At 35.3% G+C, this 27,145-nt stretch overlaps 1 protein-coding gene and 1 pseudogene across 1 annotated transcript; one reads left to right on the top strand and one right to left on the bottom strand.

The window, feature by feature from the left end:
- The first annotated feature begins 3,298 nt into the window (after positions 1–3,298).
- On the top strand, positions 3,299–6,510 carry LOC127095750 (uncharacterized; annotated as a pseudogene).
- An 8,603-nt stretch (positions 6,511–15,113) lies between these two features.
- LOC127096979 (coatomer subunit alpha-2) lies at positions 15,114–19,814 on the bottom strand. Its single transcript, XM_051035499.1, has 3 exons — positions 19,395–19,814; positions 18,804–19,298; positions 15,114–18,466 (listed from the first exon to the last, which is right to left on the bottom strand). The coding sequence occupies exons 1-3, from the start codon at positions 19,600–19,602 to the stop codon at positions 15,513–15,515; spliced, it is 3,657 nt and encodes a 1,218-aa protein (XP_050891456.1). The 5' UTR covers positions 19,603–19,814; the 3' UTR covers positions 15,114–15,512.
- Positions 19,815–27,145: the final 7,331 nt, after the last annotated feature.

Below are 27,145 nucleotides of genomic sequence, written 5' to 3'. Positions count from 1 at the left end.
ATCATTGTTTTTCTACTTCTGCCAATCCTTCCTCTTCTAAAGTTAATTATCCTTTGTCTTCAGTTTTGTCTTACAACAACTGCTCCCCAGATTTCCATCATTTTTGTTGCTCGATTTCCTCTAACCCTGAACCATCTAGTTTTCTACAGACTAACAAATTTGAATGTTGGAAGCATGCTATGAATGTTGAATTGCAGGCTCTTGATGATAACCATACTTGGACATTAGTGGATCTTCCACCTGGTAAGGTACCAATTGGATGCAGATGGGTCTATAAAGTGAAATACAAGGCAGATGGATCCATAGAAAGATATAAAGCAAGGCTTGTAGCAAAGAGTTATACACAGATGGAGGGAGTAGACTACTTTGATACCTTTTCTCCTGTGGCTAAGATAACCATAGTTCGAGTTCTTTTGTCTATAGCTTCTATCAAAGGTTGGCACCTAGAGCAATTAGATGTTAATAATGCTTTTCTGCATGGAGATTTACATGAAGAAGTTTATATGACATTACCTCCTGGACTAGTCACTTCAAATCCCTCACATGTCTACAAACTTCATAAATCCCTATATGGTTTGAAGCAGGCTAGTAGGCAATGGTATGCTAAACTTTCTTCTTTTTTGATCTCTCTTGGCTATTCACAATCTCAAGCTGATTGCTCTCTGTATGTTAAATCCACCTCCATAAGTTTTGCAACTTTACTAGTGTATGTGGATGACATAATTCTAGCTGGTAATTCCCCTGATGAAATTAACTCTGTTAAGCAGCTTTTGAACCAACGGTTTAGCATCAAAGATTTAGGCAAGCTGAGGTATTTTTTGGGCTTTGAGATTGCTAGGTCGACCAAAGGCATTTTCATGAACCAAAGGAAATACACTCTCCATCTGCTTGAAGACACGGGTTATTTCGCAGCCAAACCATCATCCATACCTTTTGATCCTAATCTAAAATTGTCTGCTTCAGTTGGCCAACCTATTGCTGATCCATCATCCTACAGGAGACTTATTGGTCGACTAATCTATCTTACTAACAGCAGACCTGATATCTCTTATGATGTACATCATTTGAGTCAATATGTTGCAAAGCCTCTTACTCCTCATTACCAAGCTTCCACAAGAATATTAAGATACCTCAAGTCTGCACCTGCCAAGGGTATTTTCTTTTCTGCTGCTAGTTCCCTCAAACTCTATGGATTTGCATATTCAGATTGGGCCAGATGTCCAGAAACTCGAAAATCCATCACAGGCTTTTGTGTCATCTTTGGATCCTCACTCATTTGCTGGAAATCTAAGAAACAAAACACCGTTTCCCGTTCTTCCACTGAAGCAGAATATAGAGCATTGGCCTCTTTATCTTGTGAACTGCAATGGCTGCAATTCCTCTTTCGTGACTTCCTCATTGAATTTCCTCAAGCTGCTTCTGTTTACTATGACAGCAAATCCGCAGTGTATCTTGCCCACAATCCTACTTTTCATGAAAGGAGTAAACATATTGAGTTGGACTGCCATGTCATTAGAGAAAAGATTGTGTCCAAACTCATTCACTTGATGCCTATCTCTACTAAAGAGCAACTGGCAGATGTGTTCACTAAGCCTTTACATTCTCCACTTTTCACTTCTCTTTTATCCAAGCTTGGCCTTTGTAGTATCCAAAGTCCACCTTGAGGGGGGATATTAGAACTAACAGCTTATTATGTACAGCATTCTATTATGTACAGCATTCCCATATTAGCTTACCATACTCATTACTCTTGTATATATAAACAGCATTGTATCTCATTATTATTCATTCAATGGAACAGTAATTTTTCTTCTTCTTCTTCTTGAATGCAACTACTTTCTTCTTCTTCTTTGGCTGCATAACTGATTTCTTGGTGCATAACCAACCAGTTCTTTATCTCATACATGATGAGTTCATGTTCTGTTGATAATAGTCATACTCAATCAATGAACCTGTAAATATTTCTCTCGTATGTATTAAAAAGGAAAATTTTAGTTATGTCACTCATATACCAACTCATATACCACAACGTAACTCTTGGAGTATCCAATTAAACAATTTTATAATGGTTGTGTTATAGACAATGTTTGACGGTACTAAAATGATAAACTTCTTATTTGTGACTTATAGTGTTTTCAAATTGAATAGTGACATTCATTATTATCACTATTAAAATAACACTTACATAATATGTTACTTAGTATTTTTCATGGTGGATGGGGGTGAGAATAGTTCAGGTCAACTAACAGGGACCCACGGTCTAGTCTACATAGGGTTAGGCGAAGCTAAAAAATTTTTTAATAGAAAAGACCTAGGAATTTTTGTAAGCAAGGTTAATTAAAAAGGCTAGGCCTCCGACCATGAAAAAAGTCTTTTAAGCCTATCAAGTCGGCTTATTTAAATAAATGTGAAAAATTTAACTATTATTATTATTATTATATTCTATATTGTACTTTGAATTAAAATTAAAATTAAAATTTATTTATCTTGAAAAAATTATAAAAATTGGCTAAAAACACATTTTAAACAATGTCATAAGTCGTTTTCATAACTTTTCTTACATAAATAATCTCAAAAAACATATGCTACTAGGTAAGCTTAGACGAGTCAATACAAATAAAATTTTAGTATCATTGAATTTTTAGTTTTTTAGTCTATATAATCAATAATTGAATTGCTTATTTACATACGTTCAAATAAAATAGGCTTTTAAGTAGGATACCAGACTAATCAGGCATTCGAAAAGGTCATGATCATGCCTAAAAATAAGTCTATCACATACTACAAGTCATACTTAAGCTTTTATATGTTTGACATGTCAAACTTAGACTTGACAAAACCTATCTCGACTCAGCCTATTCTCACCCCTAAGAGTGGGTTAATCTTCTATAAATATTACTCTTAATTATATTTATTCATATGTAAAAACTTAATTTTTCATTTTAATGACATGTGCATGATCATTAGTATATTTTCATGTGCATGATCATTAGTATATTTTCATATAGTCCTTATGCATTAATGTTGACTTTAATCATAAAAAATACTTTAAAAATAAAATCCATATAAATAATTAAAAATATTTTTTATTATAAATAATCAAATTCAAATCTAAAATGATTGATCTATAAGACTTACATAAACAAGTAACGGTGAGAATAAATTAAGTCGACTAACAGGAATTTATGGTCTAGCCTACATAGACATGGGACAGACCGCCTTTTAATTAAATAGAAAAAGTTTAGACTTTTTTATAAGTCTATTTAATTTTTTTTAAAGTCGCCGTTCATAAAAAAAAAAACTTTTTAAGCCTATCAGTCGGCCTATTTAAATAAATATAAATAATTTATTATTATTATTATTATTATTATTATTATTATTATTATTATTATTATTATTAAATTATATTTTGTACTTTGAATTAAAATATCAAAATAAAGTTTGGTTATCTTGAAAAACTTATGAAAATAAGTTGAAAAAACCTTATAAGTAATGTCATGAGCAGGGACGGAGGTATAAAGAAGAAAGGGTGGGCTTATGCCCCCACCACATTCTTCTTTGATTAATATTTAAGAATATAAATAATATATTCATAATTTAATGTCCTAAAAATTAGGAAGAAAAGTTAATAATGTCCCCACTTAATAAAATGGTTCGAAGTATCACACACATCCATATGCATTTAAAATAAATTAAATTCTTTAAATAAAATTAAAAAATTTAACTCCAATTTTTTTCATATTCCTATTAATTTTGTTTTACTCTTTCCAAATAGAAACAAACCATTTTTCATATTCTTCTTTCTTCCACTCCTTATTCTCTCACTACAAAGTGTCTTTTTGTTTCTAGCTTCTTCTCCATTGTTGATCTTTTAAAAGGTAAATTTTTTAATTTTAATCTTTATGAATTTATAATTTATTTTTATTATTGTAGTAAGAGTAAAAAATATATTATTACTTTATTAAGCGGGAGATTATGTTAATGGCAGAAAAATTATTTTTAGAGTTTTGTAGTGTTTGTTTGAAATTATTGTGTTTGTATCAATTTTATAGTATTATTATGAATTTTCTGAATATGATTTTAATTGTGATTTTTTGTTTTGTGTTTAGTAATAAGCAATGGAAAAATATTTCAAAAGAAAAGCAACAAAGCAATCATCAACTCCTAATCCTCAAACACCTAATGAACGTCGAAGCCCCAAATTGGATCCTCCCATGAAAAAAAGGTTTTTGCAGTTTGAATTGGAAAAACTTCCTAATGATCCCGGTTTAAGGCCAAAAATGTCAGATTATCATCCAAGTGATAGAGATGAAATTAGAAGATATTATTTGCAAAAGGGTCTTTGTCAACCAAAAGAAATTATTTTTCCACAAAGAAAATTTGAAGATACCTTTCGTAAGTTTAATTCGGATTGGTATTTAAAATATGGTAGTTGGTTGGAATATACTCAAAGTGAGGATGATGCACATTGTTTATACGGTTATCTTATGAGGTCACATCTTGAAGAACATAAAGGTTGCGGTGATGCCTTTATAACAGAAGGCTTTAAAAATTAGAAAAAAAGTGAAATGTTTCGAGTTCATCTTGGAGATGTAAATATCTCTCATAATCAAGCATGGAGAAATTGTCAAGCTCTAATGAAACAAAAGCAACACATTGAAGGTGTCTTGTGTAAACAATCCAGTCAAGTTAAAGAGGACTATCGAATTCATTTGACAGGTATAATTAATTGCATTCGATATTTATTAGCACAAGATTTAGCTTTTCGTGGTAATGATGAGTTAATTTCATCAAGAAATAAGGGGAATTTTCTTGAACTTATGAATTTTCTTGTTAACCATAATGAAGATATTTATAAAGTTTGGAAAAATTGTCGTGGAAATCTTAAGTTAACATCTCCTGATATTCAAAAGGATATTGTTAAAGCTACTGCAACGATCACTACTTAAGTTATACTGGATGATCTTGGAGATGATTTATTTTCTATTTTAATTGATAAATCTCGTGATATCTCAGTAAAGGAGCAAATGGTTGTGGTTATACGTTATGTGAATAATGAAGGAAAAGTTATTGAGCGTTTTCTTGGTGTTGTTTATGTTTCAAATACTAGTGCTCTAACATTGAAATCGTGTTTGGAGTCATTATTTGCAAAATATGGATTAAGTTTGTCAAAGATACGTGGACAAGGCTATGACAGAGCAAGTAATATGTAGGGTGAATACAATGGTCTAAAAAGCTTGATTTTTAAAGAGAATTGTTCTGCATTTTTTATTCATTGTTTTGCCCATCAACTCCAATTAGCTCTTGTGACATTAGCAAAAAAGCATTCTAAAATTGTTTTATTTTTTAATTTGGTTGTTAATTTGTATAATGTTGTTGGAGCATCATGTAAGCTCCGAGATATTCTTCGTGAAAGTCAAGCTACAAAGATGAAACAAGCATTGGAACATGGAGAAATCTCTAGTGTGTGTGGCTTGAATCAAGAAATGGCAATTAAGAAGGTGGGGGAAATAAGATGGATCTCATATTATGGTACATTACTTAGTATAGTTTCTCTATTCTCTTCTATGATTGATGTGCTAGAAATAGTTGAGGAAGATGGAACAAATTTAAATAAAAAAAAAGGTGAAACACTAATGCCGATGAATTATATGCAATCTTTTGAATTTATTTTCATCTTACACTTGATGAAAAATAGTTTTAGGAATTACACATGATTTATCTCAAGCATTACAAAGAAGTGATCAAGATATTATAAATGCTATGAAGTTAGTAAAAGTGTCCAAAATAAGGCTACAAGCTATAAGAGATAATGGTTGGGATTCTTTGTTGAATGATGTTTCATTATTTTGTGAGCATAATGATATTGTCATTCCAAATATGGATGACACTTTTCAACCGACACAAAAAAAGTCAAAGAGAAAAATGGAGAAAGTATCTAATTTACACCATTTTCAAGTTGGATTGTTTTATGAAGTGATTGATCGACAACTTCAAGAGTTGAACACTCGTTTTACATAAGTGAATATTGAGTTGTTCCTTTGTGTAGCTTGTTTAAGTCCAAGAGATTCATTTTCTGCATTTGATAAGGAGAGGTTGATTCATTTAGCTCAATTTTATCCTTCAGAGTTTTCTCAAGTTGAATTATTGACACTAGATTGTCAGCTTGAAAACTATTTCTTAGATGTATGCTCTGACAGTGGATTTTCAAAATTAGAGGGGATTGGTGATCTTTCTATCAAGCTCGTAGAGACCAAAAAACATGTTGTGTACCCGTTGGTATATTTACTTTTAAAGTCATCTCTGATATTACCGGTGGCAACTAGAACAGCTGAAAGAGCTTTCTCTGCTATGAATATTATCAAGAATCGAATGCGAAATCGCATGGGTGATGATTGGTTAAATGATTGCTTAGTTACTTACATTGAGAGAGATATTTTTGTTGATATTGAAAATGAGAAAATCATTCAACATTTTCAGAACATGAAAAATCGTAGAGAACAATTATAATTTATATTTATATTTTTGAAAATGAAATGTTATATTTATATTGACCCCACTACTCAAAATTTCTGGCTTCGTCCCTGGTCATGAGTTGCTTTTAAAAGTTCTATCAAACAAATAGTATCACAAAATATATGTTACTAAGCAAACTCGAATAAGTCAAAACAAACAAATATTTAGTCTCATTAATCTTTGTAATTTGTTAGTCTATTTAAATATTACTTGAATTGTTTATTTATAAATGTTTAAAAGAAATATGCTTTTAAGTAGGCTAATAGGCCAACAGATCTTCAAAAAAGGGACTTAAAAATAAGCTTATGATATACTACAAGTCTGACTTTGACTTTAAATTTTTGACAGGTCAGGCTTAGGCATAACAAAGCCTAATTCGGGTCAGCCTATTTCCAACCCTACAAACAATTAACACATGTGGCATAAGATCCTTCAATAGTGTTATTTTTCTTAAGCATTAAAAGTAGAATTATTTTCAAAATAACCATATTTCCAAACTTAATTTCCAAATTAATCATCTTTCTCAACTATATATCAAATTACCCATATTTCAAACAAACAAAAAATCCTAGCAAAGAGCATGTGTCAGATCAATTGACGCCTATGTATGGATTCTATATGCATGCGCCAGTTCAATTGGTGCTTATGTGCATTTTCTATATGCATGCGCCAATTGATCTGATGCCAATGTGTATTCATTTTTATTTTATTTTCTATATGCATACGCCAATTGGTCTGACAGTTAAGTATAATTTTGAGAGCATGCATCAATTGGTATGACGCGAGTTCTTTGTTGCGATTTTTTTGTTTAAAACATGGGTAGTTTGGCATATAGTTGGAAAAGATGGTTATTTTGGAGAATGTTTTTTAACAATAACCATGTTTTTTAATTTTATTACTACAATAACCATCTTTTCCCACAATATAACAAAATACTCATATTTAAAACCTAAAAAAAATTGTAACAAAGAAGAGGCGCCATGCAAATTGGAGCGTGCACTAAAAAATGTGCCTATGCGTCACACACACTAGCGAATGAACCACCAATGTACCATTCTCATTGGCATCTGTTGAATTGTAATTCCTTGTGTCGAAGCAGGTTGCTCGACAGAACAAGAAAGTGTCGAATCACCTAATGTGTTGAGTTGTATTAGTGTGTCGAAGTGTCGAAGCATGTTGCTTGACACAGGATTTCGACTTAGGCCTATTTTTAGTAATGTTAAATATTTTGGGCTTTTATAGTTTTGTGTTTTGTCTTAGGGAGTAAGCTAACCTAAATTTATAAATAGATGGAGTAATCCTTATTCTGGTATGAAGAGAAGAAAGAAATCATAACATTATATTCACAGATTTTTGCAGTTGCAAAGTGAATAAAGAAGTTTTCCACAGGTTGTGGGCAGAGAAAAAACTCTGCAAAAATTCTTCTTCTTTTTCTCCAATGTTCTTTTCTTTCTTTCTCAATTGTTCTTTTCTTTTCATTGTCATTCCATGGTTGATAACAATCTTGTTCGTCAAGATTGATTGAAATTCTCCATAGGTTGTGGTGCATTTCCAACATCTGGTATCAAGAGCTCCGGTTTAAGCGATTCGTGGGAAGAAAATCACGATGGCAATGAATCATCCAAACGGGCATTTTCCAGTGAGTCTTCCGATTCTCAAGAACAATAATTATGAGAATTGATGCAAGAAGATAAAGGTTGTGTTCTGTTATCAAGATCTTTGGGATCTTGTGAAGGAAGGAGTAACAACGCTTGCAAAAAACGCGACGGATCAAGAAAGTGTTGCACATAAAGAATTGAAAAAGAAAGATTATAAAGTTTTCTTTATAATCCATCAATGTGTTTATCCAGATAACTTTGAAAGTGTTAGTGATATAGAGTCAGCGAAAGAAGCATGGGAAATTCTTGAGAAGTCGTTTGGAGGCGCGGAGAAGGTGAAAGAGGTGAGGTTACAAACTCACAAAAGGACGTATGAATTGCTTCAGATGGAAGATAATGAAAGCATAATTGATTCCTTCATTAAGGTTACGAAATTGATGAATCAAATCAAGGTATATGGAGAAGTGTTTACATCAAGATCTATTGTTGGAAAGATCTTGAGGTCATTGGCTCCAAAGTTAGACCAAGTGGTATGAGTCATAGAAGAGTCGAAAGATTTGTCAAAAGTGACAAAGGAAGAGCTTCAAGGGACGCTTGAATATCATGAACAAAGAATGGATGAAAGAGTTGTAGGAAAGTCGAAGAGTGATATGGCTTTGTAGGCGCAATCAGCAAAAGAAAGGAAAGGCAAAGGAAACTGGAACAGAAACAAAGGCAGAGGAGGCTACAACAACTCGACTGGTCAAAATCAGCAAGAAGGAAACTGGTCGAATCATAGAAAACCATGGAACCAAGGCAACCAAAGAGGTGGTGTTGCAGGTAGAGGAATAGGTGATGGCCAAAAGTCAGACAAAAGTCACATTCAGTGTTACAATTGTCAGAAGAACGGTCACTATTATAGTGATTGTCCAGAAAAGTAGAAGAATCAAGAAACTTATGCAAAGCTGGCGAAACATGAAAAAGAAGAGATGTTGCTGATGGTTACAATGAGAGATGAAGAGAGATTCAAGGACTAATGGTACTTGGACTCATGATGCTCATCACACATGTTTGGAAGTAACGATTGGTTTGTCAACATAAATCCCTCAATGAAGAACATGGTGAAATTTGTAAATGACAATACTCTAGCAGCTGAAGGTGTTAGTGATGTTCTGATTATGAGGAAAGATGGTAAGAGGTCAGTAATTTCAATTGTGTACATACCAGACATGAAGAGTAATTTGCTCAGCATAGGGAAGTTAGTAGAAAAGAACTACAAGGTGTCGATCAAAGACAAGATGATAAGAGTTCTCGACTCAAATGAAAGGTTCTCTTGAAGGCTCCAGTGTCTCATACTAGAACCTTCAAGATTGAGCTTAATGTGATGGAGCATAAGTGCCTTGCAACAACAGCCAATAAAGATGAATGGATATGGCATTATAGACTTGGTCATATCAATTTCAAAGACATCAGCGATTTGAAGAGAAGAAATATGGTTTCAGGATTACCATAAATCGACATTCCAAATGAAGTGTGTGAAAAATGTGTGCAGGCAAAGTAGCACAAGAACAACTTCAGTAAGGATGCAGGAAGTAGGTCGAAGGCAATTCTTGAAGTCATATACTCTAATGTATGTGGTCCTATCCAGGTGGATTTGATTGGAGGTAACAAATACATTGTTACAGTCATAGATGATTTCAGTCGGAAATGATGGACTTACCTGATCAAGAAGAAAAGTGAAGTGATCGAGGTTGCCAAGTTTAAATCTATGGTCGAAAGACAAAGCAGTCGAAAGACTTCAACGCATTATGTGTGAAAGAAGGGATTATGCATGAGGTGGTTCCACCCTACACTCCACAATATAATGGAGTCGTAGAAAGGAAGAATAGAACCATTATGAATATAGTGAGAAGTATGTTGAAAGGAAAGCATATACCCAAAGAATTATAGGGAGAAGTTGTGTCGACTGCAACATATGTCTTGAATAGATGTCTGACAAAGAAGCTAGAAGGAATCATGCTAGAAGAATGTTGGTCTGGTGTCAAGCCTAGCTTGAGTCATCTGAAGGTGTTTGGATCTATAGCACACAGACATGTGTCAGATCAGTTGAGAAGAAAACTTGATGATAGGTCGAGTCAGATGATCCTGATAGGATATCATTCGACTGGAGGATACAAGTTATTCGACCCAGTGAACAAGCAAGTGGTGATCAGTAGGCACGTGATCATAAATGAGCTTAAGGAATGGGATTGGACTGAGAATGTTAAGAAGGATTCAATGAGAATCTTATGTGATGAACCAGCTAGTGAAGTCGAAAGCGAAGTTCGATAAGAAGTCAGAGGTGAAGCAGGCCCAAGCATACCTTAAAGAACAAGACACGTGCCTGCAAGGTTGCAATAATGTGTGATTACACCAGATGATGTGGTCAATGAAGAAGGTGGGATGGTACACTATGTTTTCTACGCAGATGTCGAACCAATCAATGTAGTTGAAGCATTGAAAAATTCAAAGTGGGTGAAAGCAATTAACAGAGAACTGAAGTCAATCGAAGTCAACAACACTTGGTCACTTGCCGAATTACCCCAAGACAAGAAGGCAATCGATGTGAAGTGGGTATACAAGGTGAAGTTAAATCCCAAATTAGAAGTGACTCGACACAAGGCGAGACTTGTGGCAAAATGATTTCTTCAGAAAGAAGGAATCGACTTCGACGAAGTTTTTTCACCTGTTGCTAGGATCAAAACAATCAGGTGGTTGTTGGTCTAGCAAACATGAACAACTAGGAGATGTGTCAGATGGATATGAAATGTGAATTCCTGAGTTGACCCTTAGAAGAAGAAGTTTATGTTGCACAACCAGTTGGGTTTGTGAAACAAGGCGAAGAAAGAAAGGTGACCACGCTGCATAGAGCCCTGTACAGACTTAAACAAGCTCCAAGAGCTTGGAACAAGAAGATAGATGGCTTTCTAAGGGAGAATGAATTTGTGAAGTGCACAACTGAATATGGAGTATATATAAGAAAAAGCAAGAGTGAATTGCTTATGTAATTTTGTTTCCTGTAATTTTGTTTCCTGTAGCTGATGAAGGAAAAGAATGCAAACTAGTGGGATACACCGACTCAAGTTGGTGTAGTGATGCTGAGGATCGAAAATCCATATTTGGCTATGTGTTTATGCTAGGTGTTGCACCAACTACTTGGAGTTCAAGAAAGGATCCAATAATGGCATTATTATCGTGCGAAGCAGAATACATAGTTGTTTCCCTTTGTGCATGTCAAGTAACGTGGATGATGAATTTGGTCGAAGAGATAACAGTGAAGAGTCATTGAGCAATTATCATGAAGATCGACAGCATATCAGTTATCAATTTGGCAAAGAATCGGATAGCACATGGTTGAAGCAAGCACATCGAAATGAGGTTCCATTATCTTCGAGGGCATGTAGTATATGGGAAGATGAATGTAGAACACTGCAGAACTGAGAATCAGATTGCAGACATCATGACAAAAGGAGTGCAGGTCGAAGTGTCTAGAAGACTAAGAGCTATGATGAATGTAGATAGCTTAGGCACAATGAATTAGATGGTGTGTTGAATTGTAATTCCTTGTGTCGAAGTAGGTTGCTCGACAGAACAAGGAAGTGTTGAATCACCTAGTATGTCGAGTTGTATTAGTGTGTCGAAGTGTCGAAGCATGTTTCTTCACACAGGATTTTGACTTAGGCTTATTTTTAATAGTGTTAACTATTTTGGGCTTTTATAGTTTTGAGTTTTGCCTTAGGCAGTAAGCTAACCTAAATCTATAAATAGAGAGAGTAACCTTTATTCTGGTATGAAGAGAAGAAAGAATTCATAACATTGTATTCACAAAATTTTGCAGTTGTAAAGTGAATAAAAAAGTTTTCCATAGGTTATGGACAGAGAAAAAACTCTGCAGAAAATATTTTTCTTCTTCTCCAACGTTCTTTTCTTTCTTTCTCAATTGTTCTTTTCTTTTCATTGTCATTGTGTGGTTGATAACAATCTTGTTCATCAAGATTGATTGAAATTCTTTATAGATTGTGGTGGATTTCCAATAGCGTCAGTGTTGTAGGACAAAGGGAGACGCCAATAGATCTGACGCTTATGTGTAATTGCATTTTTTATTTATTTAAATTTACAATTAAATATTTAAAAAATTGGGAAATAAAAAAATTAAATACTAATATTATTTAATTTAAATAGAATTACATGCAGAAAAATTATGTACACATATTTTAACGACCCGCTTAATCATAACGACCACCGGTTCCACATCTCGGTGGTGCCCTTCGCTGTTGAGGCCTCCAGCAATTCATCTGAGGTGTTTGATACCTCCCAAGATTCATCTGAGGTGTTTGGTGCAAGGTCCCAGGGATATTAATTTTATCCATAAAATTTATCATCTTTCTCCATCTAGGTTGGAACGCGTTGTCGTAATCGAGTTTTGTGCTCATGTCGTCGTAGTTTGGTCGTGTTAGTTGGCTTACGGGTCAAAGGGATACTATCGGGTCGAACAAATAGATGTTGGTGCGATTGTAGAAAATTTTAAGCCTTCTATATGCCTTGCTCCCATGTCATTGCAACATGCTCATATGCTCGTCAGGACCCTTCCAAGCATTTATTCGTCGTTTACAAACTCATAAATATATTCAATGTGTACAATAACAGCTTCTCGGTGGTAGAAAATGATTAATATTGATCTACATATCAAGGGGACGTAAATTGACACAACGAAAATATGCGAAGGAAGAAAAAAGGTTGCGCTAACAGCACGTGTATTTGAATCGAATGGATTTGACTGACAAAATAGTAAGATTATGTGGTATATGCCATCAGTCCAGATACACACGGACACCTGACACGTTGTCCCAATCTTGGAACAAACTCCACATTATAATTATTGCATGCACTCTTAATATGTAATTTTTTTTGTAACCGAGAAATTTAATATTAAATACAACCTTCAGTTACAACAAAATGAACACAAACACGCCTAAAACAACAACACAAAGAACAAATAAAAGGACTTAACACTTAAAAGATATATAAGAGATTACAATCATGAAAACAATATCTTATGGTTCATGAATCATAACACAGACATTATTGTCAGTTTTAGCTTACTCCCACGCACAATGTGCTTCGTTGATCTCATTCGCAATGTTAAGTACCGAAATAAATCAATTAATTCTTTTAATTTTTCACCGTCTTTAATCTCTTTGTCTAACCAACTAATCAAACTCCTCTCAAGATATTCGAAATTTTGAATGTTTCAAAATTGCATCTTCATCGAAGGCTTGAGAAACAAATAACAAGCATACTCTACTCTTTTAATAATCATCTTAGCAAAAATAAAGAAAAACTTAAGAAAAAAATGAGAAGAATTGTGAAAAATTGTGGGAGAATGAAGGATTGTGAAAATTAAGAAATACAAAAATTATTATCTAAACAATTTTTATTAAGATATTGTAAAAACTTAAAAGTAAATAAATAAAAAATCTTAAACATACATTCTCCTTTTAGTAAATTCAAAATTCTCCTTTAAATAGGTGTAAATAATTCTTCTTTAAATAATTAAGAAATAAATATTTATGTAAGATGATTAAGAATAAATATTGTTTAGATGACTACTAAAAGAGATGTAATTACTTCAACATCATTGTTTAGAGTTTATTTTTAACAATAATTTAGAAAAACTTAAAAGGAAAATGAGAAGAATTGTGAAAAATAGTAATCATCTTAAACACTTCAACAACATTGTTTAGAGTTTATTTTTAACAATAATTAAGAAATAAATATTTATGTAATTATTTGGAAGAATCTATAATACAAAAAATTATGCTTCTATAACCTATTCAAACCTAAATGACATTATTTATTCTTACTTATCTAAATGTGATGGACTTCTTGATGTTATTAGTTTATCACTATCAAAAAAACTTTTTCTTGTTGTGTGAAGGAATAAAATGATTTTTTTTTTGTATTTATAAGAGACTAAAATGATATTTTTCTTATTTTTGTTAGTGACATGCACTAGAAATACAAACAAACATGGTCAAACAAATACAACATGAAAATCTAAAACACGGTGGTAAAAATAACATACAACCAGCAAAACAAATATGAAATTTAAAACACAGTGCAACCTACAAAACAACTAGAAAGAAAGAGGGAACCAAAGGTAGAAAAATGAAAATTTTCAATTTGTAAATTTAAATAGAGACCAGATTGTCCCCCCAAAAAAAGAATTGTAGTGACCTGTCATGGTTAATAACGCTTAAAAAATTTGACATAAGGATAATATATCCCTTTTTATTTGTTCAAGGGACCAAAAATTGCACCCAAACAAACTTGGAGCCTAACTTGATTCTTCATGTTTCTTTTGAAGGGGAAAAATAGACTCATACTCTTAAACTTATTCTATTAAGTCTCAGATATAACTTGTTAGTTTACAAGAAACTAATTGATGTCTTTTTTATGAATAAATAACTCCCGTCTCTTTTTCTTTCTTTGACAATATTAAAGAAAGGGTTGGATATTAGATATTTGACAAACTGATTGCATTCTTGGTTTCACATTTGAATGAACATTTTTCAGTCAGAAAGTAAAGGTGATACATTTTTCAGTCAGAAAGTAAAGTTGAGATACATTCAGGCAAAAAATAGAAAATAACAGATTCAAAAAAATATCATAAAATGGGGCAGAATTGTATATATTCCGAAGAGGGTCATTGATCAATCAAGATTTGAAATCTTTATAAATTGTAAGAAGCCTCCCTTACTTAGCTCTCTAATATTACTCGAAAATGCCAGAGTTCAACCAGCTATCTCTCAGGTAGCTAACAGTGCAAGATGAAGGAACCAAAAGTGCACTATTTCACATTAACTTCTACACTTTCTAACATTACCCACACTAATTTTTCAAAAGACAATTTTTAAAGCGGGTATAGAAAGTAAGATTCTATAGGGCGGTCAGTGAGTAACCTTACCCAGAAGCCATAAGTAAATCGCACGCACCGACCCTCAAATAAAGAATTTTTACAAAGAAATATGATTCTTGTAACCAAGGGACTGAAGCCCAATTGAATACAAGTGTTATGTACTTTGCCAAACAAAAAAACGCATAAAGCCTATAACCATAAATTTGATCCAGGTACAACCTTTCACCTTCTTGTGTATGAAAAACTAACAACCCTCAAGATACGAAATGGATTTATTACATTGAAAATCACTTTCAACTGAACAAAAGAGTATGCTGAAGAGCAAAAAAGTAATTCCTCTTAACTATTGCTTGCTTCTACCACAGTCCCATGAAAATATTAACTGAACAATAGGGATCTATCTAGTGCTGAAAAATGACCTGAAACAAAATTTCATAAAATGCTCCTGGTCTTAAGCTCAATCAGCGTACCTGGGAAGGTGAACATAGCAGTCCAGAAGCATCAGCACCTATTACTGAAATATCACAAACAGCACAAAGCTGCCCCTCCTGGCTTGGCACAAAACGGGAAGTACAGTATGGGCAAGCAACATCCTTCTGTCCTCGATAGATTGGCACATACGTAGCCCCACAAGTAACAAATGGGTTTCGGAAGTCATAGTTCAACTGTGTGGCATCAGTCATATTTCTTTCCGCAGCTGCCAGCACTTGCCTTGCTGTCTTCGCTTGGTTTTCAATGGTGGGATTTGTCTCAAGCAGCCTCCTAGCAAAGTTAGCAGCGGTGGCAAGGTTCTTTGCTTTGTAGCAGACACTCATTGCATTTAACAAAGCTAACCTCAAGTGAGGCGCCTGAAGGTTACAGTGAGTGAAATAAGCAGCAAGCTCCTGCTGTCTCACTGGATTGTCCTTAGTTTCTCTCCTCTTCAGCTCGATCTGCAGACCCAAAACATACTCTTTGACTATGATAATCAGTTCCTTCACATCATCCACTTCCCTCCTTGACTCTACCACAATCAAAGGAATTGTATGAAGAATATTAACAAATGTCTTGAGAGCCTCGGTGAATTTTCCGGCAGTAAAAAACTTATAACCAGCTCTAAGCTTTTCATCCAGCTGAGACAATTTGAAAGGAAGTGCTGGGGGGCCTCTCACATTTGTACTAGATGACTCGGTCCAACCTCTTTCAACTGCAAGTGATATGATTGGAGCAGATGAAAATGCACGCAGATAGGAATGACTGCCAGTATGAAGATCAAGAAAAATGGATTTTAAGGGGGCAAAATTCCTTATCCCAAGTTGTCGGTTCAGCAACCTCATTGCAGTATCGAAATTTCCAGCAGCTGCATGCTCAGCAGCAAGTGATGATTTCTGCACCCATATATGGCTTACTGGCATGCCAGGTGTCGGGGCAATAAAAACGGAAGACTGTGTGCCAATAGAAGCCTTTGGGGTGTCAGCTTCGGGGCCCAGCTCTAAATCTTCCATATCCCATCCACCTTCTTCATCATTTTCTTCAGCCACTTCTCCATGTTCCAAAATTTCAGCAACATCTCCATTTTGCAAGGCATCCACATCAACTATGTCAAGCCCCTCACCCCAGTCTCCATCAGCAGCATCGTACTCTTCTTCTTCGTCAACTCCCCGACCTGTGTTGTCAAACACGCCATCAAACATGCCTCGCATAACCCTAAGAAGGGGCCAATCACTTCCACACATGACGGGTGAAGGAGGTATCAAGAGAGACGGCACTTTCCCCTCAGGCAAAGATGGAACATTATCTCCAAGTTCAGTTGCAAGCCGTTCAGCAACATCCTGCAACCCATGGACTGATGCAGCGATGTAAGCAAGAGGCAAATGGCCCACATTCTCCAAGACCTTGACACGTTCTCGAACATCGCCCATATATAAGGCATTGTGAAACTGGCCCATTACATCATTCTTCACTTCAGCAATTTTCAACATCTTTGAAAGTTTCTCCAAGTTGCCCGTTACAAGATAAAGGAAAGACAACCTCTCGAAATTTTTTGTCCTCTGATATGCATACTCTACTATGCCAGCATTACCCTGGCGAAGAGCCTCAACCCCTAATCGATACCAGTAGTCTTTCTCATCAATTGCAGTGGCTGATGCAACTGCAATTTGAATGTTACCACTTTCTAAAGCCAAGTTGAACCGAATTTTTTCATCTTTCACAAAATGCAGGGCCACCTCAGGAAAGCCCTTCTGTTGAAGATAAGCAATCATGGCCTGCCCACAGAGTTGAGAGTTCCTTATCATGTTCATAACATGGTCATATTTTTTTTTGAAGAGGGAAAGCTTAAAAATATATTCAGTTGCATCAATAGTTATTACTCGGCTCTTTCCATCCCGGTCCAAACAGAAGATTATGTTTCCTGAAACCTTTGTGATATAAATTGGAACGTCCAGTGTTTTTATAATCCCATTGTCTCCATTGGGAAGACAATATTTAATGTGATTTAGTGTAGTATAAATGAAAACACCATTGTCATCCCAAGCTCCACTTTTTACACGGATTGTTTCATGGAGAGTGCATTGGTGCACAAGCTTCTTGCTAGCTATTATAATGGCATGCTTGCTTAGCAAAGCAACATGTTCCATGTCATTAGACCAGACAACGTATTTGATAAAAGGGGTCTGGAGATCACCAAGAACAATCCTCTGTTGAAGATCAAACACAACAACCCTATCCTCAGACCTACAAAGTAAGTTGCCTGTTCCTGCATAGAATATAGCATCAGTGGCAATTGGAAGGGCGCTCTTTTTAACAATATCGTTCTTCAAACTTTTGATAAGGACTTGATTGGTGCTCTTCTCAAGCACGGCAAATCGATTACGAGCAACAAAGACTGCAGATCCCCCATGACCTTTTTTTGCATCTTGCACATCTCCCCTACCATAACCATCCTTTGATATGCAATACAACTCATAAGATCCACCATCTACATCTGAACACAAAAGAAATGCATTTTCAGTTGGGCTATAGGAAAGAGTCTTTGGACTTTGATTCAAGCTTAAGGAACCCGGTCGTCGAAATGGAAGCACTTGCACATCTCTTTGTGTTGAGAATTCATAGAAACACAAGAACCGATCTTTTGTGTAGAATAAAGAATCCCCACTAACCGTGAACGCAGGCCTTTCCCTCTCCAACTTAAAAACAATCATACCGCTGTCATGACCAGCCGCTAACAAATTCATTTCAGGATGTGCAGCGAGAATCCAAAACCTATCATGCTCTCGGCGAAATGTTTGAATTCCAGTTCGCTTTGTTGCATCCCATATGCGAATACTTTTGTCTTCAGAATTTGACACAATGATATCCTGTTTGGCATGGAACATTACACATGAAACATTATTCATGTGCCCTCTCAAAGTATCTACTTCCCATGCCTTTGTGTCTGAAAAAACAGATAGTTATTTTATTAGCAGCAGAAGCTAGTCACACTTCGATTAATACCAAACCAAGTTTTTTAATCCTTCACTATATAATATTTCATCATTTAATGCATACAAATTACAATACAATAACTGACTCATCACAAATTCGCATTTAACCCCCAACAAATACATGTACTATAAGTTTGTCCACGCATGCAAACACATGTTAAGATAATATTATAATCATAACCACATCAATACTATAAAAAATGAAATAAACATAACATCTAAAACAAGAAATGTAAACAATGCCATGTCCCAATTAATCGATAACTGAAGAAATGTTTTGATATTTACCGTTCATCCTCCAAATCTTAACCTGTCTATCATCCGCAGCAGAGACAATAAGAGGCAGTGTTGGATGAAAAGAAGCCCAGTTAACACCACGGTCATGACCTTCCAACACATACTTAACAACAGCATCAACCCCACCAAAAAGATCAGTATTCATCTGACTCAACCTAAGTATATCATCAGCAGGAGATGCATTCTTCCTCTTAAGAGACCCGATATCCCAAACGCGAACAGTCTGATCCAACGACGCGGACACAACGAGATCGTCCTTAGGATGGAAAAGCGCACACATAACATAATGATTATGACCAGTCAAAACAGAAATGCAGGTCCGTGACTGCCAGTTCCAGATGCGAATGGTTTGATCATCACTAGCACTGACAATCCAAGGACTCTCATGATGAAATTGAACGGTGCGGATGTAATCTAAATGACCTAAAAGAGTGAACAAACATCTATGCAGTTTGTAGTTCCAAACCTTGATCTTGTAATCATCACCTGCGATTATAAATCTCAGATTTAATTAATAACAATCTAATCTAATATAATGTATAGATCTATGAATTTTTGAGTAATATAACTGAATAATGATACCTCCGGAGACGAATAATGGTTGAGAATTGTGAAAATGAACACCGCGAACGGGACCATCGTGTTCGTCGAATTTGTCGATGAGGGTTCCCATGCGGTAATCCCATAACTGGATGACACCGCTGTGGAGACTGGCGAGGATCCATGGTCGTTTGGGGTGGAAGCTGAGGCCCTTAACTCGGTTACTCTTGGTCTCGAATTTGGTCAACATGTTGTAAATCCAGGTTAAGAGTGGTGTTTATGTGAATGAATATGGATTAGGGAGTTTGGGTGGAGGGAAGAAGAAGGTGGAAAATGGAGATCGGGAAAGAGGGGGATTGAGATCTGGGTGGGGAGTGAGATCCTTCTTCGTACACTCTTCTCGAGCGTATCCGATTTACTAGTCTGTCCTCTCATAAACCTATTTATTTTTTACAAATAATAACTTGCTTATTTCTAAAGTTTCTTCTCACCTTCCTATTTTAAAAATTAAACTAAATTTAAAAATAAAAAATTCATGTGCTTTTGTGATTTGTTGAAAATTAGGAGATGAGAATGATAACTTCAACAAATGGGAGACAAATTACGAGATAAAAGCTAAAGAAAAATGTTACCCCTACTTACTAAATTAGAATTTTTTTTCAAATGAGTATGTTTTTCAATTTAAATATTAAGATAATCAATTTTTTAAAATAATTATTAGAAGAATCAATTTTTTAACTGATGCGTCAGTTGAACTGACGCATCCAATAAACTTTCAAAGGAGGCGTCAGCTCTAATGACACATGCTCCCAATGGTATTGTATATAGGTGTCATGGTAGCTGACGTATGCATGTGTGTTTTAGTGAATGCGCTTATGCATATGGCGCATGCATGTGTGTTTAGTGAATGCGCTTATGCATATGGCGCATGCATGTGTGTTTTAGTGAATGTGTCAATGCATCTGACGCATGCATGTGTGTTTTAGTCATGTGTGTGTAGCGCCTAGGACATTGGCGCATGCATTCATGGTTTCATCTATAAATAATATGTGCATCTCCCATATTTTTGCAGACACATTTTTACTCTCCAACCTCATTTTCCCTCATTCTACTTCAATCTCCTTCAATCTTTTTGTTCTTTAACCATGTCTGAATACAGTCACAAGAGAAATGTCGATTTAATCTTTTTAGCAGCGCAACCTCCGATAAAGATTCGACTTTGGAATATAGAATCGTTTGAACGTCTTAATCGGACGTTGAACTGTTGGTTAGATGGAGAAATTGCATATGGTGAAAGGATTAGAAGAATGCAATGGTTTGAGTCCACGTTCAACCAAAATGAAGAAGTGTGTGTATGGATGGATATTAAGACATATTAAGACTGACAGAGACGTTCACAGGATGATGTATAATATGTTCAAAATTGTTTTGATGGTTGTAATCGCTTAGTTATAGTAATGGTATTTTATTTGTTATAGTCTGTTGTGTTGTTGTTTATGTGTTGCTTGTGTGTTGAATGTGTTGTATTTGTTTGTGATGGTATTTCCTCACAAAGTTATTATATGAAATAAATATTATTTTTAATATAAAGCAAAAGAGATACATGTAAAATTATCTTGTTGTGCTTGTTCCAACATTGGGACAGTTAATACGATTGTGATCGGGCTAGCGACATGAACTACATAATCGAACCATTTTATTCGTCGTATCCATTTTGGCTCGAATACGGGTGTTGTTTGGGCGGCCCTTTTCTTTCTTCGCATAATTTCATTGTGCCAGAGAGAATGCCCCCTTGATATTCACGCCAATAATCCTCTTTTGCAACAATTGAAAAGTTAATTTTGTAAACATTATATAGGTTTATGACTTTATAAACGTCAGATAGTAAGTAGGATGGATCCCTTTGAACATGCCACAATGACATGACAGCAGGGCATACGAAAGGCTTGGAACTTTCTGCAGGCGCATCAACCTCTATCTAGTCCAACTATGTATTATCCCATTGGCATGTCTTCATTGTGATCCATGGAATCAACAACACTGTATCAACCTTTAGTACGGTCAAACATCGTGACCACGTGTGTGTTAGCTTTGGCAACTTTGTGTCTAATGAATTTCATTGAAGTATCACTGAATAACTAACCAGATTGTAACATTGAACTCCATTTGGAACGTCTGGTCTCAAACAGTGCCCCTAGCCTAAAATATGTTGTTTGCACTAAAGTGATTATAGGTAGGTTTCGGATGCCTTTGAAGACAAAGTTCATTGATTCCACAAGATTTATTGTCATGTGGCCCCAACATTGACCATTGTCGTATGCCATAGTCCACTTTTCCAATGGAATACTATCGATCCACCGTATTGCATCTACGTTTGATAACCTGATGTCTTCGTGGTAGTGTTTGAAAGAAGGTTCTGTTAATGCATAACATGTATTGACAACCTTCTTCCGCAATACATTGTCTTTGGTCTCCCGCATAAAATTTTGAGTGATATGTATAATGCAATAGCCATGTGTCGACGGAGGGTCCTGTCAGCCATTATCAATGTTTTGTAGGCACTCACTATTAAAGGGTGTTGGTCAGAGACCAAACATAAGCTAGGTTGATGAGCAACGTACAATCAGATATTTTTTAGGAAAAAACTCCATCCCTCAGTAGTCTCCCATTCAACTAGGGCAAAGGCGATTAGAAAAATGTTGTTGTTACCATCTTGTGCCACTGCCATCAGTAGTGTTCCTTTATATTTCTCGTACAACCATATACCATCAATTTGTATAATAGGTTTACAGAAAGCAAAACCTTTGATGCATGGTTGATACGCCCAGAAGAGACGATGGAATATTTCATTTCCAATAGCACAAGTCCCGTTTGGGGTATACGCCGGTAACGTTTCCAACTTGACAATAGTCCCTGGAGCATACTGTTTAAGAGCCACCAAGTATTTTGGAAGTTGTTTGTAAGACTCCTCCCAATAGCCATACATTTTTCAACTGCCTTTGTCCTAGCTATCCAAGCCTTCTTGTATGATGGAGTATAGTTGTATTGTGTTACAATATGCGAGATTATTGTACTCACCTTTAACGATGGATTATCGTTAATGACAAACAAAATTTCATTGCTATTAACTGAGAGCTAAGTTTACGATGGTCTTGCATTGAGTTCGTGAGCATGCATGTGTGAACTGGACCCATGGATCCAATCTCCCAAGAATCACTCCTCTTCCGGTAAGAAGCTGACAACCGGAAAAGGCAACGGTCATTTCGACAATAAATCTTGTACCTCACTGCATTAGTTCTATCAACCCTGTAATCAGCTGATAGTTCCATGTGATACTTTTTAATAGATTTTACACAATCTTCTTTTGTGCGAAATGTGTCTCCTTCTTTCAATGATCCTTGAATTTACACATAAGGATTGTAAAATATATCTGATGAAGGTTCATCGGCACCCAAATTCAAGCGTGTCATGTGTTGAGATAGACAATATACATGACTATATGGTAATGGCTCATCTTCTTCTTCATCATTCACCATTGAATCAACCAATAACTCAACTTCTTCTTATTCCTCATCAACAACATTGACTTCAGCTTGTTCGTTGTCATCAGTTTCACAAAACACTTGTGATTGATCAATGAACTGAGACACTTGTTCTTGTTTTGGTAATATATATAACTCTATATCGTTGTACCCAGATTATTCATGACTGACAAACATATGATGAACATCGTCATCATCTCGAATCTTCAACTGATAAAATTTTACTTGATTGTCTGTAAATCACACCGGATTTCTATAGATGATTTGGCCCACTTGACTACACTGCAATTTCTTTTCTATTCTTTGTTTCAAATGTGAAAAATTTGATCGTCTTATTGTAAACCGAGTTACTTCTGTGTTGCGAAGACAAAAACCGAATAATTGATGCTCAAATATTTTACCTTCGGTATGGGCACTGATCAGACAATATGGTGAGGAAGACATTTTTTAAATGTGAGTTTAATGTTTGTACTAATCTGTATGAGCATTGATGGTGAATTCATTGATCTGTTATTCGCATGCAGTTAAATAGGGGAGACGGTGTATGTACTGATAACGTAATTAATCTGCAAAGACAAGACAATGTAATGCAAAAAATCCATGCAGAGACAAGACAATGCAAAGTGTGTGCCTGCAAAGAATCCATGCACTAATAATCCAACACTGGAAGCATGCACTTGCAAAGAAAATACCTCTGCCCTAATAATCCAAGGCAAATGGTGCATAAAGCAAGGCATGCGCCATAGCCTTAGCGCGCATCTTTCTTGCATGCATAAAAAGGCATGCATGCGCCACTAGCATTGGCGCATGTGAACATGCATGTCTTAAACAAAGCATGTGCCCTAGCCTTAGGAGCCTACACCTATCTCACATGCATGCGCCCTATCTCATGCTTCACATGTTGCATAGCTATTCACATGTTGCAACATTATCTCATCTATAAATAGGGAAACAACTCACAACACTCAACATATGTAACACTAACAATCAACCTCTACAACACTTCACTTTTACAACACTCAACCTCTACAGCATTATGTCTCTATTGACTATGGGTGATGAACATCAAGGAACAATCGACAATATCTCGACATTTGTTTGTTATTACTTATTCTTACTTATTTCGTACTTATTTCTTACTTATCTTTCTATTGTTTATTACTTCTTCTTACTTTATTTCTTACTTATGTTTTATTAGGATCCAAAACGATTCCGATGTCGTCTACATGTTATTGGGTCTACGTATCAATGGTAAGGTCGTAAATGGTAGATTTAATCAGGATAACTCTATTTGCAATGAATTGTTAGGTGCCCCTTTGTGTGACGACCAAGTTACGGGAGAGACATTTGGTCAAGCTATGGGTTAAGGTATTAACTTAAAATACCTCAAACAATATTATGCGAGTATAACATTGACCGAAGAATCTACCGAGTATGAAAAAATAATTCAACCTCAATATTATATTATGATTTTATTCGGTAATTTTTTATTTCCCGAAAGTACTGGTAATACGGTAAATATTATGTATTTACCGTTGTTATGAAACTAAGGTAAGCACATATAGTTGGGGTTCAGTTGTTTTGGCTCATCTATATAGTGCGTTGTGTAAAAATTCCACAAAAAATATTTGTATATTTTATTCATTCGCATATTTGCTACAAGCATGGGGTTGGTCAAGAATGTCGTCACTCGCCTCGGTAAACGAGAAGTCATTCATATTCCCCTTTGCAAAAAAGTAAGTTTAAAAGTTTACCATCTAATTTATTAGATTTTATATTACAAGTAACTGTAAATAATATTTTTCAAATGTTTTTGATCTAGGTGGTCAGTTAGAGGGATGAACTACAACAGGTGTCTGAAACACGCTATAGTAGTCTATCGCAATCTATTGGACCACATTGGACCAGACGATGTAATACTTCTACACAACTCTACTTTTGACTTAAAAATAATTATCAAATTACATATCATATAATCATGTCATATTCTTGTACAGTTTATCTGAAGGCCATATATGGGTCTTAATATGAGGTTAACCATGATGATGATGCAATTTGAACACCAAAAACACCAATTGTCTGGTTTGCTACTATGGAGATGCACTAGAGTGACAGGGTAAAACTGCAGTTCGGCATACAACAACAAATTTCAGAACCTCTAACGTGTTTGGGAGATCGACATCAAAAAAGAGTTGATGTTCAATGAGATTATTCTGACTAGAGAGACTTCGCAAAAGAGATGTGTCGTCATTGGAGGAATCGACGACAACACATCTTAAATGAACCTGTCATATATGATGCTAGACCAACTCAACAATATATGGCATGGTTTATGTCGGTTACAACGCCACAATTTGTGTTTGAGCTAAGGTATTTGATTGATCCACGCCAACTAGCTTCGTCATCATACGCCCAACAACAAATCACCGTCCAAGAATAATGTCAACCCACCCAAACCCAACGACCAGCCTCACACTATCACACTACCATATACAGCTAACAACCAAAGAACCAACCTTGCAACTCATTCATGCCACACACTCAACCTCAAACCCAAGAATCAAACCCTACCCATCAACAACCATATGCAGCCACCACAACAGTCTATAGTCCAGATGATTCATATGATTCACTTCATCGTACCCCCACCAATAACCACTCAAACATCCCATCACCACAACACCCAACCATTGTTTGACTATAGTATACCCTAGGAATCATTGATTCGTTTCCAAACCGATTCAATGTCTCAATTCGGGAAACCATACTGTCTATAATTCACCCAACCACAAAGATCCAACTATGACAACATGGGCACCAAACTCAATTACGAAAGCACCGTTGACGACATCCCCCAGCTATTGGGGATAAATGATGACACATCTTCTATCAAATATTATTGGACCTTCCACCGGACCTTCACACCAGCCATCATTGGATCATGTCAGCATTCAAAGACCCCAAACACCTCAGGAAAATCGTGGGAGACCTCAAAGAGAGACTAACGCACCTGAATGTGGAATGGGGGGGGCGTTTCAATCGGGCAGATCATTGAATTTTTTGTCAATTCCATGTAGTTTTTCATTATAATATAAATAAAAAATTATTTTTCAGTTTTTTTAATTAATTAAAATTTTAATATTTAAAATATAAAAAAAAAATTAAAGGTGCATGCGCCACATGCATTGGCGCATATACTATGTAGTGTATGCATACGCCAATGCATGTGGCACCACACATGCATGCGCCAAGAGGCATGACGCCTAGGTGTAAAGCCATTGGAAGCATGCGCCAGCTCCAATGGCGCCTCCACTCTAGGTTAATTGGACGCGTCAGTTCAACTGACGCATCAGTTAAAAAATGTGGTTATTTTGGTATATTTTTTAAATTTTTGATTATTTGGGTATTTTATTTGAAAATGTTGGTTATTTAAAAAAAAATCTACTAAATTATAATTTTATTCTCAAATACAATAAAAGTTATTTAAAATATAACCTTTTTAAAAATCTTAACTCAACTAATACAAATTGATATTATTATATTTGACGTTATTAATGAGATTTCATGATTGTGAGTGAGTTTTTAGTGGTTATTATTGTTGCATATATACATAAAAAAATAGTATATTTTTATTTTTCATTCACGTGTCTTCTGATGAATAGTCCATCGTATAACGTATTTAAGAAAGTCAAGAAATACAACATATGTTTAAACTCTTACAAATGCATCTTCGGAGTTAGGATAACAAATTTTTAAAGTTGTTATCGGTCAGTGAGAGAAACCAACTTAAGGCCCCCCAAAAAATATTTTATTAATACTAACTATTAACAAATTTTAATCGATTAAAATAAAATGATTTAGAATCTCTCTCTTCCCTAAAAATTAGTCAATCAATATCATCTTTTTTAAAATTAATCAATATCATAGTTAATGTCATTTAAAATATTTTATTTATCCCCAAAAAAAGTAAATCCCTATTAACCCATCCAAATTCCCTAACTAACGTTTCTCACTCTCCAGACTCCATTCTTCACGTTTTTTTCATCTGCTCATAAAAAAAATCTCCTTCTTTTTCCCTTGAAACTTATTGTATATTGATTAAACTTTGTATTTGCGGCTCAACCTCTCTAAATTTGACATTGTCTGGATTTTGAACGCCTATAAACCGCATACATCCCGGCGTCTCGCGTATGGAGCGTCGAAGCCTTTCATCTCTATCTGTTTCCAATTTCAGGTTCTATCGTCCTGTTC

The sequence above is a fragment of the Lathyrus oleraceus genome, chromosome 6 (assembly GCF_024323335.1).
Source record: "Lathyrus oleraceus cultivar Zhongwan6 chromosome 6, CAAS_Psat_ZW6_1.0, whole genome shotgun sequence".
Taxonomy (NCBI): domain Eukaryota; kingdom Viridiplantae; phylum Streptophyta; class Magnoliopsida; order Fabales; family Fabaceae; genus Lathyrus; species Lathyrus oleraceus.
This window is presented reverse-complemented; position numbering and strand designations above follow the sequence as displayed.

What these genes read in the sequence shown, in the direction of transcription:
- LOC127096979 (XM_051035499.1), bottom strand. Translation starts at nt 19,602, where the DNA reads ATGTTGACCAAATTCGAGACCAAGAGTAACCGAGTTAAGGGCCTCAGC. An exon ending in ACCATTATTCGTCTCCGGAG is followed by an intron (nt 19,299 to 19,394) that starts GTATCATTATTC and finishes TTATAATCGCAG; the next exon opens with GTGATGATTACAAGATCAAG. An exon ending in TAAGATTTGGAGGATGAACG is followed by an intron (nt 18,467 to 18,803) that starts GTAAATATCAAA and finishes CTGTTTTTTCAG; the next exon opens with ACACAAAGGCATGGGAAGTA.